Source organism: Neovison vison, chromosome 5 (genome assembly GCF_020171115.1).
Source record: "Neovison vison isolate M4711 chromosome 5, ASM_NN_V1, whole genome shotgun sequence".
Classification (NCBI taxonomy): Eukaryota; Metazoa; Chordata; class Mammalia; order Carnivora; family Mustelidae; genus Neogale; species Neogale vison.
The window spans coordinates 96,544,462-96,567,986 of record NC_058095.1 but is presented as its reverse complement, the minus strand read 5'-3'; the positions used below and the strand labels follow the sequence as shown (position 1 = coordinate 96,567,986).

The window sequence follows — 23,525 nt, the reverse complement described above, 5'->3', positions numbered from 1 at the left end:
GTTTTTAAAATTTATTTTATGACCATGTCACAGAATAAATTATAATTAGCTGTACGTTTTTCTTAGTGAATAGTGGCTATCTGTGAAGCAATACTGTCAGTGTAAATTATTTGTTAGCAGTGAAAATGAACTGCAAGCATCATTTAAAAAGAATTAGGACTGTCCAAATCTTGGCAATTAAACTAGATTTGTAATAGAAGATGGGAGATGTAATTGATAAAACTGGAGCTAATATGTTGGAATATTAAACTCATTTACCTTGTTAATCATGAATTTTATGCATGCAGCAGTGTGATCTTGTCAAGGGAAAGTAAAAAGGCTTTTCTGTATTTGAAGCAATCCCACTGCAGTAATGAGAATTTATTTGAAAAGGTATTAGAAGATTTAGAAATTAACTAGTTCCCTTGGGGAATTTAACTTTAAGGAAAATGGTGACTTTTATCCAATATATTTTAAAATACATGCTGCTTTGACTCTTCATAAATTTTTAAACAATTTGAGGATGGATGTAATGAAATCAGTATAGTTAAGAAGGAGCTAGATGTTATCTTTGAGGATCTGTGGTTTGTCATCATTGCTGGCAACGATAGCATTTAAAGCAAAGTGAAATCTTCAGAGCGCCCATGATACAAACAGGGAAAACTGATTCAAAACACTGTGCTACAGTTCTAATTGGAATTACTCTTGTTCAAGACTGATGAGGATAGAGAGATGTCAGAAAGTAATAAAGAGCTTTTTTTAGAAGATGGGTGTTAACAATAATTTGGGGGTTATTATTAGCTAGAACTGAATTTGCATGCAGGCTATTTTTTAAATGTGGGATAAATTTATGTTCAGTCAATGCACATTTATTATTCTAGGGTGAAGCTTAAATGTTGAGAAAACTTTAAACACATACATTTTTTTTTCTTTGCTTTGCCTAATTTATTTACTGAAGATCTCAGGCATGCATTTATGTGTTTTTTTTCTGTTACAAAAGCAGGACATGCTCAAGGTAGAGAGTTCTGGAAACAGAAAATCACAAAGAAATAAACCCCATAATTCACCACCACTGACATTTTGCATATTCCCCTGTTTTTAAATATATGTACATATTTTAAAATATGTAAATATACAAATACATACATATCTTCATTATAATTTGGAATATATAATTTTGGCAGCTATATAGCATAATGATTGAGAACATAGACCATGGAATTAGACAAGTTTAAGTCTAACTCCACATGTTTAGTAATTGTGTGACCTGGGTAAGTTTCTGAGTCTCAGTTTCTTTATGTGTTAAATGAGGAAGACGATGGGTATACTACTTTCCTCACAGGTTGTTCGTAGGTAGGATTAAATGAAATTCTATGTAAATAACAAATATCTGCCCCATAGTCAGTGTATAGGAACTGTGAGCCATTATTGCTGTTTTACAGTAAATTTTTTTTACTTCAGTATGTTGTATGCAATCTTACAAGCTCAATATTTTTCTGAATATTTCCTAAAAAATTTCCTAAATTATATTAACTGAAATTTATTACCTGAATAATTTTTACTTTTAAAGTTTTAATTAAAATAATGACTTCTAGCAATTTTTTTTATTTTTATTTTTTTTTCCTCCCAATTTATTTATTTTCAGAAAAACAGTATTCATTATTTTTTCACCACACCCAGTGCTCCATGCAAGCTGTGCCCTCTATAATACTAGCAATTTTAATTATAACTGTAATAATTACTGGTTTCCTGTAAAAAAAGATTTATGTGACATTTTGTCACTGCAGACAAGGCATATAATTCAGCAAAGAGTACATAATTCAGGCATTTTTCTGAATTCCAGTTTCTCCACATCTTCACCCATTCTTGTTATTGTTGATCTTTTTTATTATAGCCATTCTAGTGGGTTTGAAATGGTATTTCATTGTGGCTTTGATGGCTAATGAGGTTGAGCATCTTTTCATGTGCCTATTGGCCATTTGTATATCTTCTTTGGAGAATGGTCTGTTTTGATCTTTGTTCACTTTTAAATTGGGTTTGTCTTTTTATTATTGAATTGTAAGAATTCTTTATGTACTCTGAGTACAGATTTCTTATCAGATATATAATCTACAAATATTTTTTCCCATTCTGTGGATTTCTTTTCACCCTCTTGAGATCCTTTGAAAAACAGGCTTTATTTTAAATTTTGATGAAATCCGGTTTATCTGTTTTTTTATTTGGTTGTGTGTATTTTTGTTGTTATCTCAAAAACCACTGTCTAATTCAAGGTGGAGATTTACACCTATCTTTTCTAATAAGAGTTTTGTGTTTTAGCTCTTGTATCTAAGTCTTTTGTTTTTTAAAGATTTTATTTATTTATTTGACAGAGACAGAGAGATCACAAGTAGGCAGAGAGGCAGGCAGAGAGGAGGAAGCAGGCTCCCTGCTGAGCAGAGAGCCCTATAAGGGGCTCGATCCCAGGACCCTGAGATCATGACCTGAGCCGAAGGCAGAGGCTTCCACTGAGCCACCCAGGCACCCCTATAAGTCTTTATTTTGAATTAAATTTTGTACATGGTTCGAGGTGGGCTTCAACTTGATTCCTTTGCATTTGGATATCCATTTGTCCAACATTTATTTAAAAGACTGGTCTTTCTCCTTTGAATTATTTAGCAAAAATCAATTGGCCATAAATATAAGAGTTTATATTTTAACTTCAATTCTCTTCCATTGCTAAGTTTATCCTTATACTAGTACCACACAGCCTTTACTATTACGGCTTTATGGCAGGTTTTGAAATTGGGAAATATGAGTCGTCCAGTTTTATTCTTTTTAGAGATTATTATGGCCATCCAGGAACTTTGAATCTTTATATGAATTTTAGAATCAGTTTGCCAATATCTTAAAAAAAGGCAGGTGGGATTTCTTTTCTTTTCTTTTCTTTTTAAGATTTTATTTATTTATTTGACAGGCAGAGATCACAAGTAGGCAGAGAGGAAGGCAGAGAGAGAGGAAGGAAAGCAGGCTCCCTGCTGAGTAGAGAGCCTGACCCCAGGACCCTGGGATCATGACCTGAGCTAAAGTCAGAGGCTTTAACCCACTGAGCCACCCAGGCACTCCCAGGTGGGATTTCTGATAGGAATTGCTTTGAATCTGTAGATCAATTTGGGGAGCATTGCCATCTTAACAGTACTGTATCTTCTGGTTCATGAGCGTGAAATGCCTTTCATATGCTTAGATCTTCTTTTAATCTCTTTCAACAATGTTTTGTAGTTGCTTTTGTTAAATTTCTTCCTAAATGTTTTATTCTTTTTGATGATATTATAAAAGGAATTTTGGTAATTTTCAGATTGTACATTGCTAATGTATAGAAATACTGTTGATTTTTGTTTATTAATCTCATACCCTGAAACTTTCCTGAGCTAGTTTATTAGTTTTTTAATAGTTTTTGGTACATTTCTAAAGATTTTCTTTTTTGTTTTATAAAGATTTTATTCATTTGAGAGAGAGAGAGCAAGAGCACTAGCTGGGGCGTGGGCAGAGGGAGAGGGAGCAGCAGACTCCCTGCTGAATAGGGGAGTCCCTACTCAGTCCCTGACTGACGTGGGACAATCTGGGAGATTTTTTTCTTTTTTTAAGATTTTATTTATTTGACAGAGAGAGGTCACAAGTAGGCAGAGAGGCAGGCAGAGAGAGAGGAGGAAGCAGGCTCCCCGCTGAGCAGAGAGCCCGATGCGGGACTCGATCCCAGGACCCCGAGATCACGACCCGAGCCGAAGGCAGCGGCTCAACCCACCGAGCCACCCAGGCGCCCCTGGGAGATTTTTTTAATCTCTTTTTCTTTCCCATTTGCTCTGACTAGAACTTCTAGTACAATGCCAAATAGGAATGGTGAGAACAGACATCATTGTCTTTCTTTCTTTCTTTTTTTCTCCCTCTCCTCTCTCTCTCTCTTTTTTTAAAATTTTTTATTTGAGAGACAGAGATCACAAGTAGGCAGAGAGGTAGGCAGAGGTGGGGGGAAGCAGGCTCCCCACTGAGCAGAGAGCCCAATGCGGGGCTCGATCCCAGGACCCTGGGATCATGACCTGAGCCAAAGGCAGAGGCTTAACCCAGTGAGCCACCCAGGCACCCCTCCTCTCTCTCTCTCTCTCTCTTTTTTTACATTAAGTGGGCTCCATACCCAGAATGGGGCTTGAACTCACAATCCTGAGATCAAGAGTCACATGTTCTACTGACTGAGCCAGCCAGGTGCCCATCCTTGTCTCTCTTTGATTTTAGTGGGAAAACATTTAGTCTTTCACCATTAACTATGATGTTAGCTGTGGCTTTTTTTCGTCGAAGTCTAATATCAAGTTCACGATGTTTCCATCTGTTTCTATTTTTTAAAGAATTTCTGTCTTGAAAGATTGTTGGATTTTGTAAAGCTTTTATTTGCATCTATTGAAATGATCATGGGGGTTTTTGTACTTTGTTCTGTCGATATAGGGTATTAGTCTAATTGATTTTTGGATGTTAAACCAACCCTGCATTCCTGGGATACATCCCACTTGATCATGCTCTATGATTCTTTTTATGTGTTGCTGGATTCAGTTTGCTAGTTTTTGTTTGTTTGTTGCTTCTTTTTTAAGGTTTTTGCAAATATATCCATAAGAGATATTGGTCTGTAGTTTCCTTGGGATGTGTTTGTTTGGTTTTGGTATAAAAATGGTTCTGTCTTCATAGCATAAATAGTGGTATGTTTCTTCTTATTTTTTTGGAAGAGTTTATGAAAAGTTGATATATTCTTCTTTAAATACTTGATGGAATTCATCTGTGAGGCCATCTGGGCCTGAGCTTTTCTTTGTGGGAAGTTCTGAACATCTTTTAAAATGTAGTTTGCTTTCCTTTCCATCTGTTTTTAATTTACTTCAGGAACTCTTTTTCATTCCTTCTTGTGTGGGTAAAAAAGTATGACCCTAATCTTATTTGAGAAGAAGAATAATTATATTGTGCCACTTTCAAAACCAACCAAACAAAACAAAAACAAAAAGGAACAAAGGAAGGTAGGAACAAAGGAAGTAAAACAAATCACACATTTTCAATGAAATGTTTTTATTGTTGGCCTGTGAATATAATAATGTCTTTTTATATCATGGTATCAATTTTGCTTTAAAGTAAAAAAAACAGCCATTTAGAAAATAGTCATTTTGGGGGCGCCTGGGTGGCTCAGTGGGTTAAGCCTCTGCCTTCAGTTCAGGTCATGGTCTCAGGGTCCTGGGATTGTGCCCTGAATTAGGCTCTCTGCTCAGTGGGGAGCCTGCTTCCCCCTCTCTCTCTGCCTGCCTCTCTGCCTACTTGTGAGCTCTCTCTCTCTGTCAAATAAATAAATAAAACCTTAAAAAAAAAAAAAGAAAATAGTCATTTTGTAAGTTGAAAATTCCTTGCATTTTAAGTATTCTCAATAATTGTTATATTCTGTTTCTGAAGTTTCAATTTTATAGTTAAAGTCTGTTTTACATAATGGAAATAATTTATTATGAGGTTATCTATGTAAAAATGATCGAACATAGTTTAATAGTGTTTCACATACTTTAAAATAGTATTACATTTTCTAGCTACTTTTAGTAATTACTGTCTTAGATCATGATCATCAAAAGTAACATTAAGAAAAAATTACTAAGAATGGAAAACCTTTGGCTAGATGTTTTTAAATGGTATGTATGCAGTTAAATGCAACTGCTAGCATTTCAGATTGATTTAACTTAGACCAGGACTTACACAGCTTCTAGTAGTGAGCCGGACAGTTTCAATCTCATCTTGTAAATGTGTTATGTAAATGCTAAGGGATGTTAGTAAGAAAAGCTGTAGCATAAAATTACTAGATTATAAATTAAGTTTTAAAAAGTAATATAAACAAAATAAAAATAAATAAACAATAATCATGCACTACCATTACCCACTTCTGCTCTACCCCCATTGAGAATAAGTGAGGGTAAAAAAAATAAATAAATAAGCGAGGGTACTTGGCATGTTCTTGTCTTTAACCATGTTGTCAGTGTAGATACCAGATGTGTCTGAAATTTAGTGATGGGCAGCCTACAAAAATCTATTTTATTATTCACTAATTAGTCTTGCTAATAAGTACTTATAAGCACAAGTTTTACTAAAATTTTAATAAGAATATAGATTGTTTGGGTTAAAATAAGCTGAAGAGAATCTAGTCATCAAATGCCAATTTTGTTCTTCCTTTGACTTTGTTCTTTCAAAAACAAGATGGCACCTCTTCTCATCAGAAGCGTATGAACTTGACTTAATTTTCTAGTATCTTGATGGATTTGCTTAGCTCATTCCATGCTCTCACAGACTTATCATGAGATACACACATTTGTGAAAATGCTAGTTGTGAAAGTCTCTATATATGTGTTTATAGTCATGCAAAACCTGAAACTTGATTTTGCTCATAAGCATTAGTGCTGGGCTGTAAATGATCTAGAAAACCTAAAATAATGGCTGGTATTTCCAACATCAATGTTTAGGTTTATCACCTTAGTGAAATAATTAGAAAAAAATGCATGGAAGTTGAAAAAGTAATCAAATCTAAGAATATACTGGTATAAGCATAAAAGTCTGAATACATGTTTGTTTGCCAAACAAACCAGCAGTATAGAGAACCAAATAACAAAATTCAATACAAAGGGTAATATTGTTAAATGCAATTAGTGTAAGAGAAATTTAAATTTTGTATCCAAAACAAAATGAAACCTCTAACTGCTCTTAAAAGGACAGATAAAATAACATGAAAATTTATGTAAACTATGTTTAGTTTTATAATCTCTCCTTCTGTTCTCTGGGACTCAGGGTAGAAGAGGTCTTTTTTTTAACCTACCTACTGAGAGGGAAACTATATGAAATACGGTTTAAAGAGTCCAATTATAGGCAATCTATTTGTAATCACACTAGACATATAAAGTACTTCTCTAACTGTAATGACAATCTGATATAACAACTAAACCCACTGTGAGTATGAGTTCATTTATTCAACCTAAATTATGCTCACCAACCATCATGAATCAAGCATTGTCTATATTCTAGGATATTGGAGAGTATTGTTTGGTTAAGTTTTGTATGATGTTCATTGACATTTTAGTGCAATATTTAAGAAATAAAAAAAGATAAAAGTAAGCCAACAGTATCTATTCATAGCCAGCCAATATTGTTGTAGGTCTCTGTACACGTACTCTTTTCCCCAGAAGACACAAGCAACAGAGCAAATGAGGGTTTAAATTATATCTATTTGCACTGACATATATACAGACACATTTAAGTTTTGAACTTTGAAGTTACACACACATATTTAAGTTTTGAACTTTAAAGTTATACTATGAAGTTCATTACACAAAACGAAGTATGGTCCAAATTTGGTTTTAGCTCCAGAGGCTGCACTAAGACCGGGTCACCATCTGCATTGAGTTATAAAGTTCCAGAGACTGGGCTAGATTTTTTTAAGATTGATTTATTGGGATTCTGGATACCTCAGTGGGTTTAGTGTCTGCCTTTGGCTTACGTCATGATTCCAAGGTACTGGGATCAAGCCCTACATTGGGCTCCTTGCTAAGGGGGGATCCTGTTTCCTCTCCCTCTGCCTGCTTCTCCCACTGCTTAGGCTCGCTCTTGCTCTCTCTCTGACAAATACATAAATAAAATCTTTTTAAAAAAATAAAGATTTATTTACTGCAGAGGGGAGGGTGGGGCAGAGGGAGAGGGAGAAGGTGGAACCAGATTCCCTGTTGAGCACAGAGCCCAAAGCAGGGCTCAATCTCATGACACTGAAATCATGACCTGAGCTGAAATCAGGAGTTGGAAGCTTAACCAACTGAGCCACCCAGGCATCCCCTGAGTGATGTGTATTTACAGAAGAAATTGAATAATGGTCAAGGAGGAAAGCAAAGGAAAAAACAGGAAAATTGGTCTTGAGTATGAGTTGAGGTATGAATTAAAGTTGTTAAACCAGATGAACCAGAAGCCAGATGAACCAGAAACAGGGCATCAACCTTTTTTGGCTAGCAGACCACTTTCAGAATTCAATTATAGCTCATAGTCCCTCTTCCTATAAAAATTACACACATGTACATATTTACACTTTACTCCAGTTTCAGGGAATTTACAGATCCTCTGAAGTCTTGGATACCTGTAAATGAATCTTGGCATAAGTTTAGGGTGGAGAGAATGCAAAATGGATTAGAGGAAGTGATTTGGGTCGGAGTGTGAACAAGCCTGAGGCTTCTTCATAAAATGAGAGAAGGCTGATGGCCTCAAAAGTGGCAGGCTTCACATGTTCCACAGACTTTTCTCTCTTTCTTTTTCTTTTCTTTTCTTTCTTTTTAAATCAGAGAGAGAGAGAGAGCACAAGCAAGGGGAGTGGTGGGCAGAGGGAGAAGCAGGCTCTCCCCTCAGCAAGGAGCCAGATGCAGGACTTGATCCCAGGACCTTGGGATCATGACCTGCGCTGAAGGCAGCCACTTAACCAGCTGAGCCACCCAGGCATCCCAAGACTTTTATATTCATTCATACCTTAATAAAGCTGGTGGGGCAGGGGAGGGAGGAGTTTGTCACTGCTACAGTTAGGTAGTAGAAATCTGGGTAACTGGGGTTTTTGGCTACACTCTTCTATCAGATCAATTTATTCCACTTTTATCTGTTTATTTGGATTCTATTTAAAATATTAATAGATGGGTTCTACTCCTTGTTAAAATATTCATGTATCTCTTTAAGACACTGCTTTTAATTATTTGGGGTACATACCCAGAAGTGGAATTGTTGGACCATATGGTATTTTGATTTTTTAAATTTTTTGAGGAATGGCCATGCTATTTTTCATAGAGATTGCACCATTTTACATTCCCACCAACAATAATGAATAGGGGTTCTAATTTCTCCACATCCCCGCCAACACTTGTTTCTCTCTTTCTCTCTTTTTTTAAAATTAATGGTCATCCTAATGGCTGTGAGGTAGTATCTCATTGTAGTTTGATTTGCATTTCCCCAATAATTAATGATATTGTTAATATTTTCATTTATTTACTGGCCGTTTGTATATCTTCTATGGAGAAATGTCTTTGCAAGTCCTTTTTTCATTTTTGAACCAAGTTTGTTTTGTTTTTGAGTTTTAGAAGTTCTTTATATGTTCTGTACATTAATCCCTTATCAGATATATGATTTGCAAATATTTTCTACTCTTCTCTTCTACTCTTCTAAGTTTGTTTGTATAGTCTTTTGATGCGTAAAATGTTTTAATTTTCACCAAGTCCAATTTTTCTGTTTTTACTTTTGTTGCCTATATTGCTGATGTCATAACCAAGAAATCATTGCCAAATCCAATGTTGTGAAGTTTTTTCCCAATCTTATTATAAGACTTAAATAGTTTTGGATTTTACATTTAAGTATTTGATCCATTTTGAGTTAATTTTAGATATAGTGTTCAGTAAGGGTCGAAGTTCATTCTTTTGCATGTAGATGTCATTTTCTCAGTATTATTTGTTGAAAAGACTGTCCTCTCTCCATCAATCATCTTAGCACTCTTATCAAAAATCATTTGAGGGGCGCCTGGGTGGCTCAGTGGGTTAAACCTGAGCCTTTGGCTCAGGTCATGCTCTCAGGGTCGTGGGATCGAGTCCCGCATCGGGCTCTCTGCTCAGCAGGGAGCCTGCTTCCCTTCTCTCTCTCTGCCTGCCTCTCCGTCTACTTGTGATTTCTCTCTGTCAAATAAATTTAAAAAAAAATTTTTTTTAAATCATTTGACCATATACATGAGGATTTGTTTCTCGGCTCTCTATTCTGTTCTTTTGGTCTGTCTGTCTCCTTTCATGCCTGTACCACACTGTTTTGATTACTGTAGCTTTATTCTTTTTTTCCCCCAAAATTGTTTGGCCATTTAGGATTCCTTAGAGATTCCAAATGAATTTTAGGATAGGTTTTTATATTTCTATTAAAAAGTCATTGGGATTTAGAGAAGGATTTTAGTAAATCCGTCAGACACTGTGGGTAGTATTGATATCTGAATAATATTGTTTCAATTCATAAACATGGGATGTTTCCATTTATGTCTTCTTTAATTTTTTTCAATAATGCCTTTTGGTTTTCACTGTACAAGTCTTTTGCTTCTTTGGTTAGTTCCTAAATGTATTATTCTCTTTGATGCTATTGTAAATGGAATTGTTTTTGTAATTTCCTTTTCAAATGTTTCATTGTTACTCTATAGAAATGCAACTGATTTTTGTGTATTGAGTTTATATCCTGCTATTTTGCTGAATACATTTATTAGCGCTAACAATTTTTTGCATAATCTTTAAAATTTCTGCATATAAGATTATATGATCAGCCAACAGATAATTTTACTCCCTTCTTTCCAGTTTGGATGCCTTTTATTTCTTGCTTAATGGCTCAGGCTAGCACTTGCAATACTATGTTGAAAAGAGGTGGTTACTCTTTCTAACTACTAGGTAATTACTGTTTCTAATCTTAGAGGAAAAACTTTCAGTCTTTCAACATTGAGTATGATATTCATGTGAGTTTTGATATATGGCTTTTATTATGTTAAGGTAGTGTCCTTCTATTTCTGTTTAGTGGTTTGTTTGTTTGTTTTTTATCATGGAAGAATGTCAGATATCGTCAAATGCTTTTTCCGCATCAATTGAGATGAACAGTTGAATTTTTTTTTCATTATGGTATATGACACTGATCAGTTTTCATATGGTGGACTATCCTTGCATTCTATCAATCATTCCCACTTGGTCATGGCTTCTAATTCTTTTATTTACTTATTTTATTTATTAAAAAATTATTTTCTTCTTAAGTAATCTCTGCACCCAACATAGGGCTCAAACTTACAACCCCAAGATCAAATGTTGCATACTCTCCCAACTAAGCCAGCCAGGCACCTCTATAATATGCTGTTTTAATATGCTGTTGTGTTTAGTCAAAGGTTTTTGCTTTCATGTTCATATGACATATTGGTCTGCAGTTTTCTTTGTGTCTTTGGCTTTTGTGTCAGGATACTCCTGGTATCGTAGATTAATTACAGTGTTTTCTCCTCTTCAATTTTTGGGGAACATTTTGGGAAGGGACTGGTGTTTTAAATTTTTTTTTTTATAAAATTTATCATTGAAGCCATCAAGTCCAGGGCTTTTCTTTGTCCAGAGATTTTGGATTATTGATTCAATCTCCTTTCTATCTGTATTTCTATTCAGACTTTCTATTTCTTAGTGATTCAGTCTTGGTAGGTTTTGTGTTTCTAGGAATGTTTCCATTTCATCTAGGTTAACCAATCTGTTGGCATACAACTCTTCATAATGCTTTCTTATTATTCTTTTTATTTCTTTTTAAAAAGATTTTATTTATTTATTTGACAGAGAGAGAGATCACAAGTAGGCAGAGAGAGAGGGGGAAGCAGGTTCCCCACCGAGCAAAAAGCCCAATGCAGGGCTTGATCCCAGGACCCTGAGATTGAGACCTGAGCTGAAGGCAGAGGCTTCACCCACTGAGCCACCTGGGCACCCCTATTCTTTTTATTTCTATAGAATTGGTTGTAATGTCCCCATTTTCATTTCTGACTTATAATTCAAGTCGTCTTTTTTCTTAGTCCCTCTAACTAACAATTTGCCAATTTTGTTCATCTTTTTGAAGAACTTGTGACTTCATTGATTTTTTTTCTATTGTTTCTTTCGTCTGTTTCACTTGTCTGTATTCTGATCTTTATTGTTATCTTCCTCCTGCTAGTTTTGGATTTAGTTTGTTTTTCTTTTTCTAGTTCCTTAAGTTTTAAAGTTAAGTTGTTGATTTGGAATCTTTGGGATTTTTTTAAATGTGTTTATAACTTTAAATTTCCCCTTTCTCTCTGCTTTCACTGTGTGCCATACATTTTAGTGTGTTGTGATATTGTTTTCATTCATTCAATGTACTTTCTAATTTCCTTTGTAATTTTTCTTGATTTACTAGTTACTTAAGAGTATGTTGTTTAATTTCTAAAAATTAGTGAGTTTTCCATTTTTACTTCTTTTATTGATTTCTAAGTTTAATCCATTGTGGTAGGAGAAGATAATTTGTATGTTGTCTATCTATTAAATTCTATTGAGGCTTAATTTATGGCGTAATTTATAATTTGTTCTGGAAAATGTCCCATATGTGCTTGAGAAGAATGTTTGTGCTATTGTTGTTAGATTCAGTGTTCTGTATATGTCTGTTAGATCCAGTTGATTTACTATGTTAAATCCTCTATTTTCTTACTTATCTTCTGTCTGGTTGTTCTACCCATTACTGTAAGTGGGATATTGAAGTCTCCAGAATTATTGTACAACTGTTCATTTCTCCTTTCATTGTTGTCAATTTTTGCTTCAGATACTTTGATGGTCAGATAGTATGTGAATGTTTTATATATATATTTTTATAATTAAAATATATATATTTTTATATATTTATAATGTTTTATATATTATATATTCTTGTTATCTTGAACCTTTTATTAATATATAATGTTATTTTTCTCTTGTAATCTTTTTTGATTTGAAGTCTGTTTTGTCTGATATTAGTATTGGCACCCTTTCTCTCTTTTGGTTACTATTTGTGTGGGATATTTTTCATCTTTTCACTTTTACTCTTTGTATTTTTGGAGCTAATGTGAGTATTTTTGTAGATAGCATGTAGTTGAATCATATATTTTTTTTCCATTCTATCAATCTCTATCTTTAACTGGAAAGTTCAACGGATTTACATTTAAAATAACTACTGATGAGGAGGGATTTCTGTCATTTTGCTATTTGTTTTCTGTATGCCTTATATCTTTTTGTCCTTATTTTTCTGCATTACTGCCTTCGTCCTTATTTTTCTGCATTACTGCCTTCTTTCATGTTGATTTTTTGCACTGAAATGTTTATGTTCCTTTCTCATTTCCTTTTATGTTTATTCTATAGATATTTCTTTGTGGTTATTATGTGGATTTTAACCTCAAAAGTTATAACACTCTAATTTCAATTTATGCCAGTTTAGCCTCAATAATACACAAGAACTCTCCTCCTTTATATTTCTATCCCTAATCCTTTTTAGTTGTTAATGTATCAAAATTACATCCTTATACATTGTGTGCCACAAGACATAAAGTAACAGTGCTTTTAAATGCATTAGTCTCATGTAGAGAACAAAAACAAAGCATAGCTACTAGCTTTTAAACAAATAATTATTTTTTAATGTATTAGTCTCTTAAATCATGTAGAAAACAAAAAGTTGAGTTACATACCATTGTTATTACAATAATAGTAATAGATTTTATAATTGCCCATGTATTTACCTTCATTGAGATCTTTATTTCTCCATTTAGCCTCACGTTATTATCTAGTGTCCTTTCATTTCACTTTGTAGAACTCCCTTGAGCATTTTTACTAGACAACTATACTGATAACAGACTCCTCATCTTTTGTTTATCTGGGAATGCCTTATTTCTCCCTCACTTTTGAAGGATAATTTATCCTATATAGAATTCTAGGTCAACAACACTTCAACAATTTTTTAAAAAATTAGCACTTTGAATGTATCATCTCTCTTCCTCCTGGTCTGTTAAATTTCTTTTCTTTTCTTTCTTTTTTTTTTTTTTTAAAGATTTTTATTTATTTATTTGACAGAGATCACAAGTAGACAGAGAGGCAGGCAGGGGGGGGGAGCAGGCTTCCTGCTGAGCAGAGAGCCCGATTCGAGGCTCAATCTCAGGACCCTGAGATCATGACCTGAGCCGAAGGCAGAGGCTTAACCCACTGAGCCCCCCAGGTGCCCAGTCTGTTAAGTTTCTGATGAGAAATCTGCTTATATTCTTATTGAGGATCTTTGTGTGTGACAAGTAGCTTTTCTGTTGTCCTCTTCAAGAGTCTCTTTTTGTTTTTGGCTTTTGAAAGTTTGACTCTGTGGCTTTTTGTTGTTCTCTTTGAGTTTGTCTTACTTGGAGTTTATCAAGCTTCTTGGATGTTTATATTCATGTTTTTCATCAAAGTTGGAAAGTATTCTGCCATTATTTCTTCAGATATTCTCTTTGCCTCCCCCTCCTTTTGTGGGACTTCCACACTGTGAATATTTATCCAGCTGATGGTATCCAACAAGTACCTTAGGCTCTGCCACTTTTCTCCAATATTTTTTCTTTCTATTTCTCAGACTTGATAATTTCCATTGTCCTATCCTCAAGTTTGCTTATTCTGCCTTCTGCCTACTCAAATCTGCCTTTGAAGCCCTCTAGTGGAAATTTCTTTACAGTTTTTGTACTTTTTGGCTCAGAATTTTTTTTTCAGGTTTTTTATCTCTTTATTTATATTTCTATTTTGTTCATACAAAGTTTTCTTGGTATTCTCCACATCTTTAGTTCTTTCATCATTTTTTTAAGAGATTTCATTTATTTGAGAGAGAGCGAGAGCATGAAAGGGCGAGGGGCAGAGGGAGAAGCCAGCTCCCTGATGAGCAGAGGGCCTGATGTGGGACTTGATCCTGGGACTCTAGGATCATGACCTGAGCCGAAGGCAGTTGCTTAACCAACTGAGCCAACCAGGTGCCCCTCTTTGATCATTTTTAAAGTAGTTTTAAAGATTTTCTAGTTGATCTGCCAATCAGTTATTTTTTCAGGGACAATTTCTGTACATTTTTTTCTTTGAAATTGGCCATACCTTTCTGTTTCTTTGTATGTCTTATGATTCTTTTTGCTTGAAAACTGGGCATTCGAATAAAATAGTGTGGAACTCTAAAAATCAGATTTTCCACCTTCACCTCGGTTTGCTGCATTTTTTGGTGTGTGTAGGTTTTTTTGTTTGTTTTGTTTTGCTTTGTTTTTGTTTTTGTTTTTTAGTGTTGTTGTAGGTTGTCTCTGTGCTGTGGATCAACCTATGATGTAAACTGTAAACTTAAGGTCCTCTCAAGCCTTTTTTTCTTTTTAAAAAATTTTTTAAAATTTATTCATTTGAAAGAGAGAGCAAGAGCACAAGCAGGTGGGGAGGATCAGAGGGAAAAGAAGAAGCAGACTCTACAATGAGCAGGGAACTCGACTTGGGTCTCCAACCCAGGATCCCGGGATCATGACCTGAGCTAAAGGCAGATGCTTAACTGACAGAGCCCTGCAGGAGCCCTCCCAATTCTTTTCTGAGTCTGTGCCTTTCCCTATTGCAGTCATTTCCTAATTTTCCCCATATATGAAGTTGCTTTTGAATGTCCTAGTCTTTAATGTCTGGCTCCCAAAAAGAGAGAAAAAGAAAAATGAAAGTGGGGGATAGATGGTATCAGCCCTTTAAATCTACTGGAAGGCACTTCAGCTAGAGAAATGGCTTGCTCCAATGGGGCAGGGGAGTTGTGCAAAACAACTTCTTTGTCTGCACTTTAGTGCTTAGAAGCAGCAATCAATGATCAGAGCACAGATTCCTATCATTGGAAAAAAGATCTTTTTTGCTCACTCTGGCTTCTACAAACTATGGGCAAGCTGTTTCAGGAACACAGGCACAGCTGCCTGTCATGGGACTTTTTGTCCACCTTCACCCATTTTGTCTGTCTTCTACCTTATCCCTCTGCTAAACACCAGTATGTTCCCCATATCTATGAGCTCTTTTTAGATTTCACATATGAGTGAGATTTTACAGTATTTATCTTTCTTTGTCTGACTTATTTCACTTAGTATAATACACTTAAGGTCTATCCATGGTGTCACAAATGGCAAGATTTTCTTCTTCTTCTTCTTCTTTCTCTTTTCTTTCTTTTTTTTTTTTTTTAAAGATTTTATTTATTGGGGCGCCTGGGTGGCTCAGTGGGTTGAGCCGCTGCCTTCGGCTCAGGTCATGATCTCAGGGTCCTGGGATCGAGTCCCGCATCAGGCTCTCTGCTCAGCGGGGAGCCTGCTTCCCCCCCCCCCTCCCTGCCTCTCCATCTACTTGTGATTTCTCTCTGTCAAATAAATAAATAAAATCTTAAAAAAACACACACATTTAAAAAAAAAAGATTTTATTTATTTATTTGACAGACAGAGATCACAAGTAGGCAGAGAAGCAGGCAGAAAGAGAGGAAGAAGCAGGCTCCCTGCTGAGCAGAGAGCCTGATGCAGGGCTCGATCCCAGGACCCTGAGATCATGACCTGAGCCGAAGGCAGAGGCTTTAACCCACTGAGCCACCCAGGCGCCCCCTTCTTCTTTTTTCTTTAAAGATTTCATTTATTTATTTGGCAGACAGCGATCACAAGCAGGCAGAGAGAGAGAGGAGGAAGCAGGCTACCCACCTAGCAGAGATCCCAATACAGGGCTTGATCCCAGGACCCCGGGATCACAACCCAAGCTGAAGGCAGAGGCTTTAACCCACTGAGCCACCCAGGCGCCCCTAGATTTTCTTCTTTTTAATGGCTGGGTAATATTCTGTATATTCTGTATATATCTGTATATATATATATATATCTGTATATATATATATATATATATATATATATATATATATATATATATTGTGATCTCTGTCTGTCAAATAAATAAATAAAATCTCAAAAAAGAAAATACTGGTTTAGGGGTGCCTGGGTGGTTCAGTTGGTTAAACGTTTGCCTTCGGCTCAGGTCATGATCCTGGAGTCCTGAGATGGAGCCCCTCCTCAGGCTTCCTGCTCAGTGGGGAGTCTGCTTCTCCCTCTCCCTCTACTCCTCCCATGCTTGTGCTCTCTGTCTCCCTCTTGCTCTCTCTCTCTCAAATAAACAAAATCTTAAAAAAAGAAAAAAGGTTAATACTGGTTTCAGCCCCTTACTTTAGGCACTTACCATACCTTTTTTTTGCCCCCAGTAGTTAGTTTTGGTTTTATCTGGATGTTCTCTCACTTCTGTCTTTAAGTTACAGCTCACTTGCTTAGGTTAGCTTGCCTCTGAGCAAACACTCCTATTCTTAAGAGGTACACTCATTCCTACCCAGGAGCTTGGATTCTCAGCCACCATCTAGAAAACAAAATATTATTAATCAGAGATGTGATACTATTTGTTCATTTCCTACTCCTTTCTTTTCTGAAGCTACAGCCTGTGCCTCCAATTCTCCTGATTTCTTCTCCATGACTAACTTCTTTGTAGTGATGTTTCTTTTCTTTTAATGGTGCCATTCATCCCTAAATGAATCAGCACAAATGAGATCAAGCTTAATGAGCCTTGGCACAGATTTGATGAACCTCCCACACTTTATAAATATATCTACTGATTAGCACCTCCCATACATACACATTGTAATGGAAGTTATCACCAACACCATCCCTTCTCTTCTCTCCCAAGTGCTTCACAAGTCAGTTACCGGTTTGTGTTTTCTTTCCAGAGCGCCTGGTCCAAGTGCTCTATCAGGTGTGGTAGCTATAGAGAGCTTCATGGTACAGAACTAGTACAGGGTGCAGGCACACTTCCTGTGCAGTCAGTCTTCTGATTTTCATTCTTCTTGGCATTGTGTTGTATTTTCAATTGAAATTCCAATCCTTAGTGTCTCCTTTGCCCGACTCTTTTAACAAACTACCTTAATAAGTTCCCTGATCGCCTAGACTTTGATAGTTTATTTTTTAAGACACCTCATTCTTTCATGACCCATGTTAACTTCTCTGCAGGCATCCTGAATTTTCATTATTAGCAGGTTTCTACTACCCTTTCTCTAAGTAGCTATCAGGTTGTAATCCATTCAAAAAACAAAAGAACCCTTGAGGAATATTGGCAAAGCCCTCATCTCCCCTTTCTAACCTCTGCTATAAGGACTGATTAGTGTATTGGTTCAAACTCTGAACTGAACTTTGAGGCAACTGATCTGGCAACTCTGTCTCTAAGTCCATACCTTTCATAGGCTTCTTTCTATGTCTCGGTAAATGGCCACTTCATCCCCTCAATTGTTCAGGCCCAAATCCTTTTACTCATACTTGATCTTTTTCTTATACTCCATAGCTAATTTATTTTCAAGTCTTGCTTGTTTTTAAAATACATCCAGAAGGTGATCATTTCTCACTACTTCCACCCTGTGACAAATGAATAAATTGCAGAAGAAGACCCTTATGCCCATTTGCCAATCCAAATGTTAGGCCATCTACCTATTGCTCATATGGAGCCTTGACAGAGAGGCTGATTAGGGAGATGGATTCTGCTCCGCACCACCTCTTCTCACTCTGCTCTTGTTTAGTGTTTGCTTTGATTCAGAAAGAGAGAGGACAACAGAAAGCTCTCAAGTCACTACTAGGTGATAGTAGAAGTCAAGGCCGACAGCTCTTTCCATGGGAAAGACTTAGCTCTTACCGGCTGAATATCTCTGTGTTTATGTATATGTGACAGTTTGAAGATGAAAGGGAGGAGAGAAGAAAGTGACAGAAGGGAAGTATTTTCATAAAATTCTCTTTTTAAATTAAGAAACTGTTTTGCAGGATTGTTAAAGAGTATGAACTCGTAGAGACAGTCAGCTTTGGTCTGAATCCTGCCAGTAGCCATGTGACATTGGGCAAATTCTTTTTTCCTTTTCCAGTGCTATTGAGAAATAATTGGCATCTATCACCATATACATTTAAGGTGGATCGCATGATGGTTTAATTTATTTGTGTTGTTAAATGGTTACAATAGGTACTGTTAACATTTATCATGTCATGTAGATGCAATTTTTAAAAATAAAGAAAATCCTCTTTGTGATGAGAACTCTTGGGATCTCTTGTCTTCACAACTTTTCTGTATACCACACAGCAGTGTTAATAATAGTCATCATGTGGTACATTGCATCCCTAGGACTTATTTACCTTATAACTGGAAGTTTGTGCCTTTTGACCACCTTCTTCTAATTCCTCCTCCACCGAGCCCCCACATGAGGTTACCACAGCTCTGATTTTCTTTTCTATGAGTTTGGTTTTTGTTTTGTGTTGTTTTTAAGATTCCACATGTAAGTGAGGTCATATAGTATTTGTCTTTCTCTCTCACTTATTTCTCTTGTCACAATGGCTTCAAGGTCCATCCATGTTGTTGCAAATGATAGGAATTCCTTGTTTTTAATGGCCGAACAATATTCCATTGTATACATATACCACTGCTTCTTTATCTCTTTGTCTCTCAAAGGACTCTGGTTGTTTCTGTCTTGGATATTATAAATAATGCTGCTATGAACATGGGAGTACAGATAACTTTTTGAGTTAGTGTTTCTGTATCTTTTGGGTATATTCTCAGTATTCTCACAGTGGAATTACTGGATCATATGGTAGTTCTGTCTTTAATTTTTTGAGGAACCTCCATAATGTTTTCCACAGTGGCTGTAGCTAGGCTAATTCTTTAATTTCTCTTTTCTCAATTGCCTTTCTGAGATGGGGATAAGACTAGCATTTGCCTTACTGCATATCATTGTTGTGAAGATTAGGTGAGTTAGTACGTATAAAGCAACTAGTCTTAATACATAGCAAGTGTGCAATGAATAGTTTGTTTTTTTTTTTAAGTCAGTTTTCAAAGTCACATTGTGGACATTAGAATTCCTGATAGTATAGGGAGTTATAACCTGTTTTGTGTTAAACCATACATATCTAGTAACCCCATTTCCACTGATTAGGGGTCTCTTTCCTTGTTCTGTGGAGATCCGTTTCAAGCTATACATTAAGCGATTTCATCTCCACAGAATCACCAGTCCTGGCATGAGTTTTAGGTCCCCAGTATATTACCATTTACTGCAGTAAATAAGGCAACAACAAGCTCTACCTATTCCTTTCCTCCTTTCCCTGTAATGGGATGGTTCATGTTTGGGCAAAGAGAGTGCAGTTTATTTTTAGAGTAACATTCTCATCTATAGTATGAGTCTCATTAACTTACTGCACCTTAGGCTTCCACTAAAGCTTTCACTGGAATCAACTAGACCTGACTATGAGGAGTTACTGCCAGAGATGGCATTCTTTACTTGACATTCTTTTTATAGAAGTCCCATCACAACTGCTTCTGAGTAATTTAGCATTTCCTAATGTTCTTTCTACACTAATATCCAGGAATGTGTAAACAAGGACAGCAGCAATTAGGGGACAAAGAACAAGGTGTTCAGGGCTCCTGTGTATTGAAAATTGTCTGACAGCATGGGATGGAATAAAGCAGGCCAGGGACCAGGGGCAGATTTGACAAGTTCCTTTGTCCAACACCCAGCCAATCAACTAAGATTTTTCTTCATTATCTCTTTTGGCTTCCATGTTTGTTTGCTTGTTTAATTGTTTATTTGTATTTCTGTTCTCTTTCCTAGATTTTTTTTTCCTCAGCTGTGTCTGCTGTCCTTCCCCCCACTGCATTTTACTATGTCTCCATCTGTACCTTATAGAAGATAACCTGATCTTTATATTCTATATTAGAAAGTGTTCTCTACCCTCTTTTTTCTGTTAGTATCAAAAGATTACCTTCAATTAAGGAAAACTGTGAAATTTTAGTGTGCTCAGTGGGAACACGGTTGTTCTTTAAGATGGAATAATTTTTTACTGTGGAATGGTCTCTGGCATTGCAGGATGGTAAACATGCCTGGCCTCAGTACCAAGTGCCAGTGACACATTTCCAGTCATTGTGACCACCAAAAATGCCTTCACACATTTACAAACACCTCACAAAGTAGTGGTGGAACCTCTCCTTTGGAACCACTGCCAGGTAGGCAATTAGAAACATATCACAAATGCTGAACTTTGCTGCTTGTCATCAAATGTTCTTTGCAATTTGATGGAGCAAATTAATTGCCACACTTTTCATGCCTAGTGAAAACCTAGCTATTAAAGCTACTACAGTTGTCTCATTCTGTGACTATGCCCCCTACACTTTTCAAAATTCAAGATTTAGGAAAACCAAGATATTTGTTAGGAGGCTATTTATATAATATTTTGCATGTATAAATAATATTTTCCTAAGAAAAATATTGGGTTTTTATAAAGTTATTGGTTTATGAAACAAGTATGTGAAAATGAATTGTAACTTTCTTAAAGTGTACTCATTTTTAACTGAGAGAATTAAAGTTTCCCTCTTTTTCAAAGTAGTTTAAAATTACACTACGAAGTACACAAGTACACAACGCCTTAGAATCTCTTGTACTAATGATTTGTAACTTTGCACAATAAGAATATGTTTTAGTTTGCTAGTGTTATACAAATAATTAAGTTATAAATGTTCTTAATTCTTTTATATTTCAGAGAAAGAGATTTGAAGAAAACTGGGCACAGGCTCAGCAAAACCAAACAGAAGAGAAGCAGAAAAAGAAATAAAAAGCAGAACAGTCATAGTAGAATCATGGAGGAAAACTCACTTGAAACCGTAAGTTACCACACGCTAGGAGATCAGGACCCATCTCAGAGTGAAGAGGAAGACATTGAAGACTCCAGAAGAGAATCAGTGTGCACTTTCACTGGTGCACTGGGAAATAAACGAGGAGAATTAGTGAACAGCCACAAAGATGAAGTATGGAAAAGCATAAATCCTGAAGATAGTTTTCCAAATGTTGTATCTGTAGTTGAGCTGGACAATACATTAAAAAATGATCTCCCTAGAGAAAACAATGATTTATTTCTAAATGTGTCACTGATGCCCAATGAAAACTCTGTGACTTGCCTGACAGTGACTCAGAATCTTTCCTGCGTAACAAGTGATGACTGCTCTGGCACAAAGATAGGAAAGCATCCTGGAAATAGGCATCCCGCGGCATCAGACGTCCAGAGCGGATCTGCTGACTTCCCCAGCTCATTTATGCAAAAGAGAGAGAAGGTAGATAAAAGACTCCAAAATGAAACAATCCTGTGCCATCAGTATGCGTCCAGAACCTCAGATAAAGGTTTAAGAACGGAACAAGGAGTAAGTGCAACTAAGAGCAGTTTTGGGCCTCTTTTTCCAAACAATCTATCTGATGAAGAATTACAGCCAGGCTCTGAGAGACAATCCTGTTTGGGGAGCTGGCCTGAGGGACCTCATAAGTTTATATGTGAACAAAGACCAAAGAAAGATAGATGGCAAAAATTGGCCTCTCCAGACAGCAGGGGACAATTGATTACATTGATCTCCACCTCCGAAGAAACTTCAGTACCAGGAAGCAGTCCAGAAACACTGGTAGAGGAGAAGCTTTTGATAGAAAATGAAGATTTGTCACCTTCAACTGAGAATACAGATTCAATCATAGCAACAGAAACAAGTATCTTTAGAAGCTGCTTGCCTAACCTGGATATCCCAAAGAGTGACTTACACTCAACAAAGAATAAGAAAAGGAGAGAGAAATGGCTTTTCAATTTGGCTCCAAACTTTAACTTACTGGCACAGAGCTATATCGATGTAAAAGAAAGAGGTGAATGTGGCTTGTTAACAGAAAGCCATGGACTAAAAATTATTTTGGAAGAAGAAAAAGACAGAATTTCAGCAATACATAATAAGGAGGAGACCACACAAAAACTCATGACTTTTAATCATCACCCATCATGGTTTTACTTTGATATTACCGAAGATCCTCCTCTAAATGTTGGTAGACGATCTTATTCTCATTACCTGCCATTTAATAGACACTCTGTATATTTTTACAAAAGCCCTATTCCTTCTCTTGTGCTACAATATACATCTAGCTTTCGGATGGTATCCTTTACAAGCAAGAAATCATTTTTGACTTCCAAATCTCAAACAAGAGTAGATAACCAACCACGTGACATAGGGTTTGTTTCTTCAGGAGTTTTAAGTAGCCAGCCTGATCCCTTGTACTCTTTTAGGGTCACTTCTGATCTTCACTTTTTAAATGAAAGTTTTGATGAGAAGCTGGAGACATGGGAAGAACCCAAGCCGTTACAGTTCTTGCAAACTGAAGATAACCAAGATTTTACAAGCCCTGGCGTTGAGTCCCTTGAGCTGCAATTATCACAAGGGTTTGCCTTTCAACTAGTAAAGCTTTTTGGATCACCTGGAGTCCCAATGGGTAAACTATGTTTATTCACTCCAAACAAAAATTCTAGTTTAACATATAGGAGTAGTTTTTTTGAAGTGTTTCTACCTTGTGTTAGTGACTTCGTGCAGTTAATTGATCTTGTGATGCTTTTTGGTAGTGGAAGTAGAGGAAATTGGCAAATTGTGCACAGTCTTCAGAGTCACGCCTCCACCTTGAGGACTGGCAGTCTTAAGTGTCTTTGAACACTTAGAATCCTTGGACTCTCTGTATAAATAGGCACTGACAAGAACAAAGGAGGAGGCAGGCAAACAGTAATTATGTAACAAATAGAGACGAGTTACCCAGTTACCCCCTTTTAAAAAAAAATCTATTTTATACATTTCCCTTATTTGGCACATGACCCTTTTCTTTCTCATTCACAGTATGACTTGTAGATATGAGCATAGTAAAGAGGGAAGAAGAGTGAAGATTAAATAATGAAAAATTCTGAAATAAGTTTAAGTTTTTCAACTATCTGAGAAGAATATTAGAAAGAAGATTAAGAAGGAGTCTGACAGGTTGACTTGAAAGGTTCCTTGTTGCTATTGTTGTTTTTGGAAATGAAAAACCCACCTGTGATTAAAACATATGAGAATGTTTTTGTAACATGCTAAGTAAAATTCTAAATAAATTTCTTTAGTATTTAA

At 36.1% G+C, this 23,525-nt stretch overlaps 1 protein-coding gene across 3 annotated transcripts in view; it reads left to right on the top strand.

Annotated features, from left to right (window-relative positions):
- N4BP2L2 (NEDD4 binding protein 2 like 2) overlaps positions 1 to 23,525 on the top strand; it is an 81,538-nt gene that overhangs the window by 52,608 nt on the left and 5,405 nt on the right. For all 3 annotated transcript variants that reach the window (XM_044249560.1, XM_044249561.1, XM_044249559.1), the window contains exon 7: positions 21,116 to 22,869. In XM_044249560.1, the coding sequence (XP_044105495.1) occupies positions 21,116 to 22,869 (1,754 nt within the window). The remainder of the gene's footprint in view (positions 1 to 21,115; positions 22,870 to 23,525) is intronic.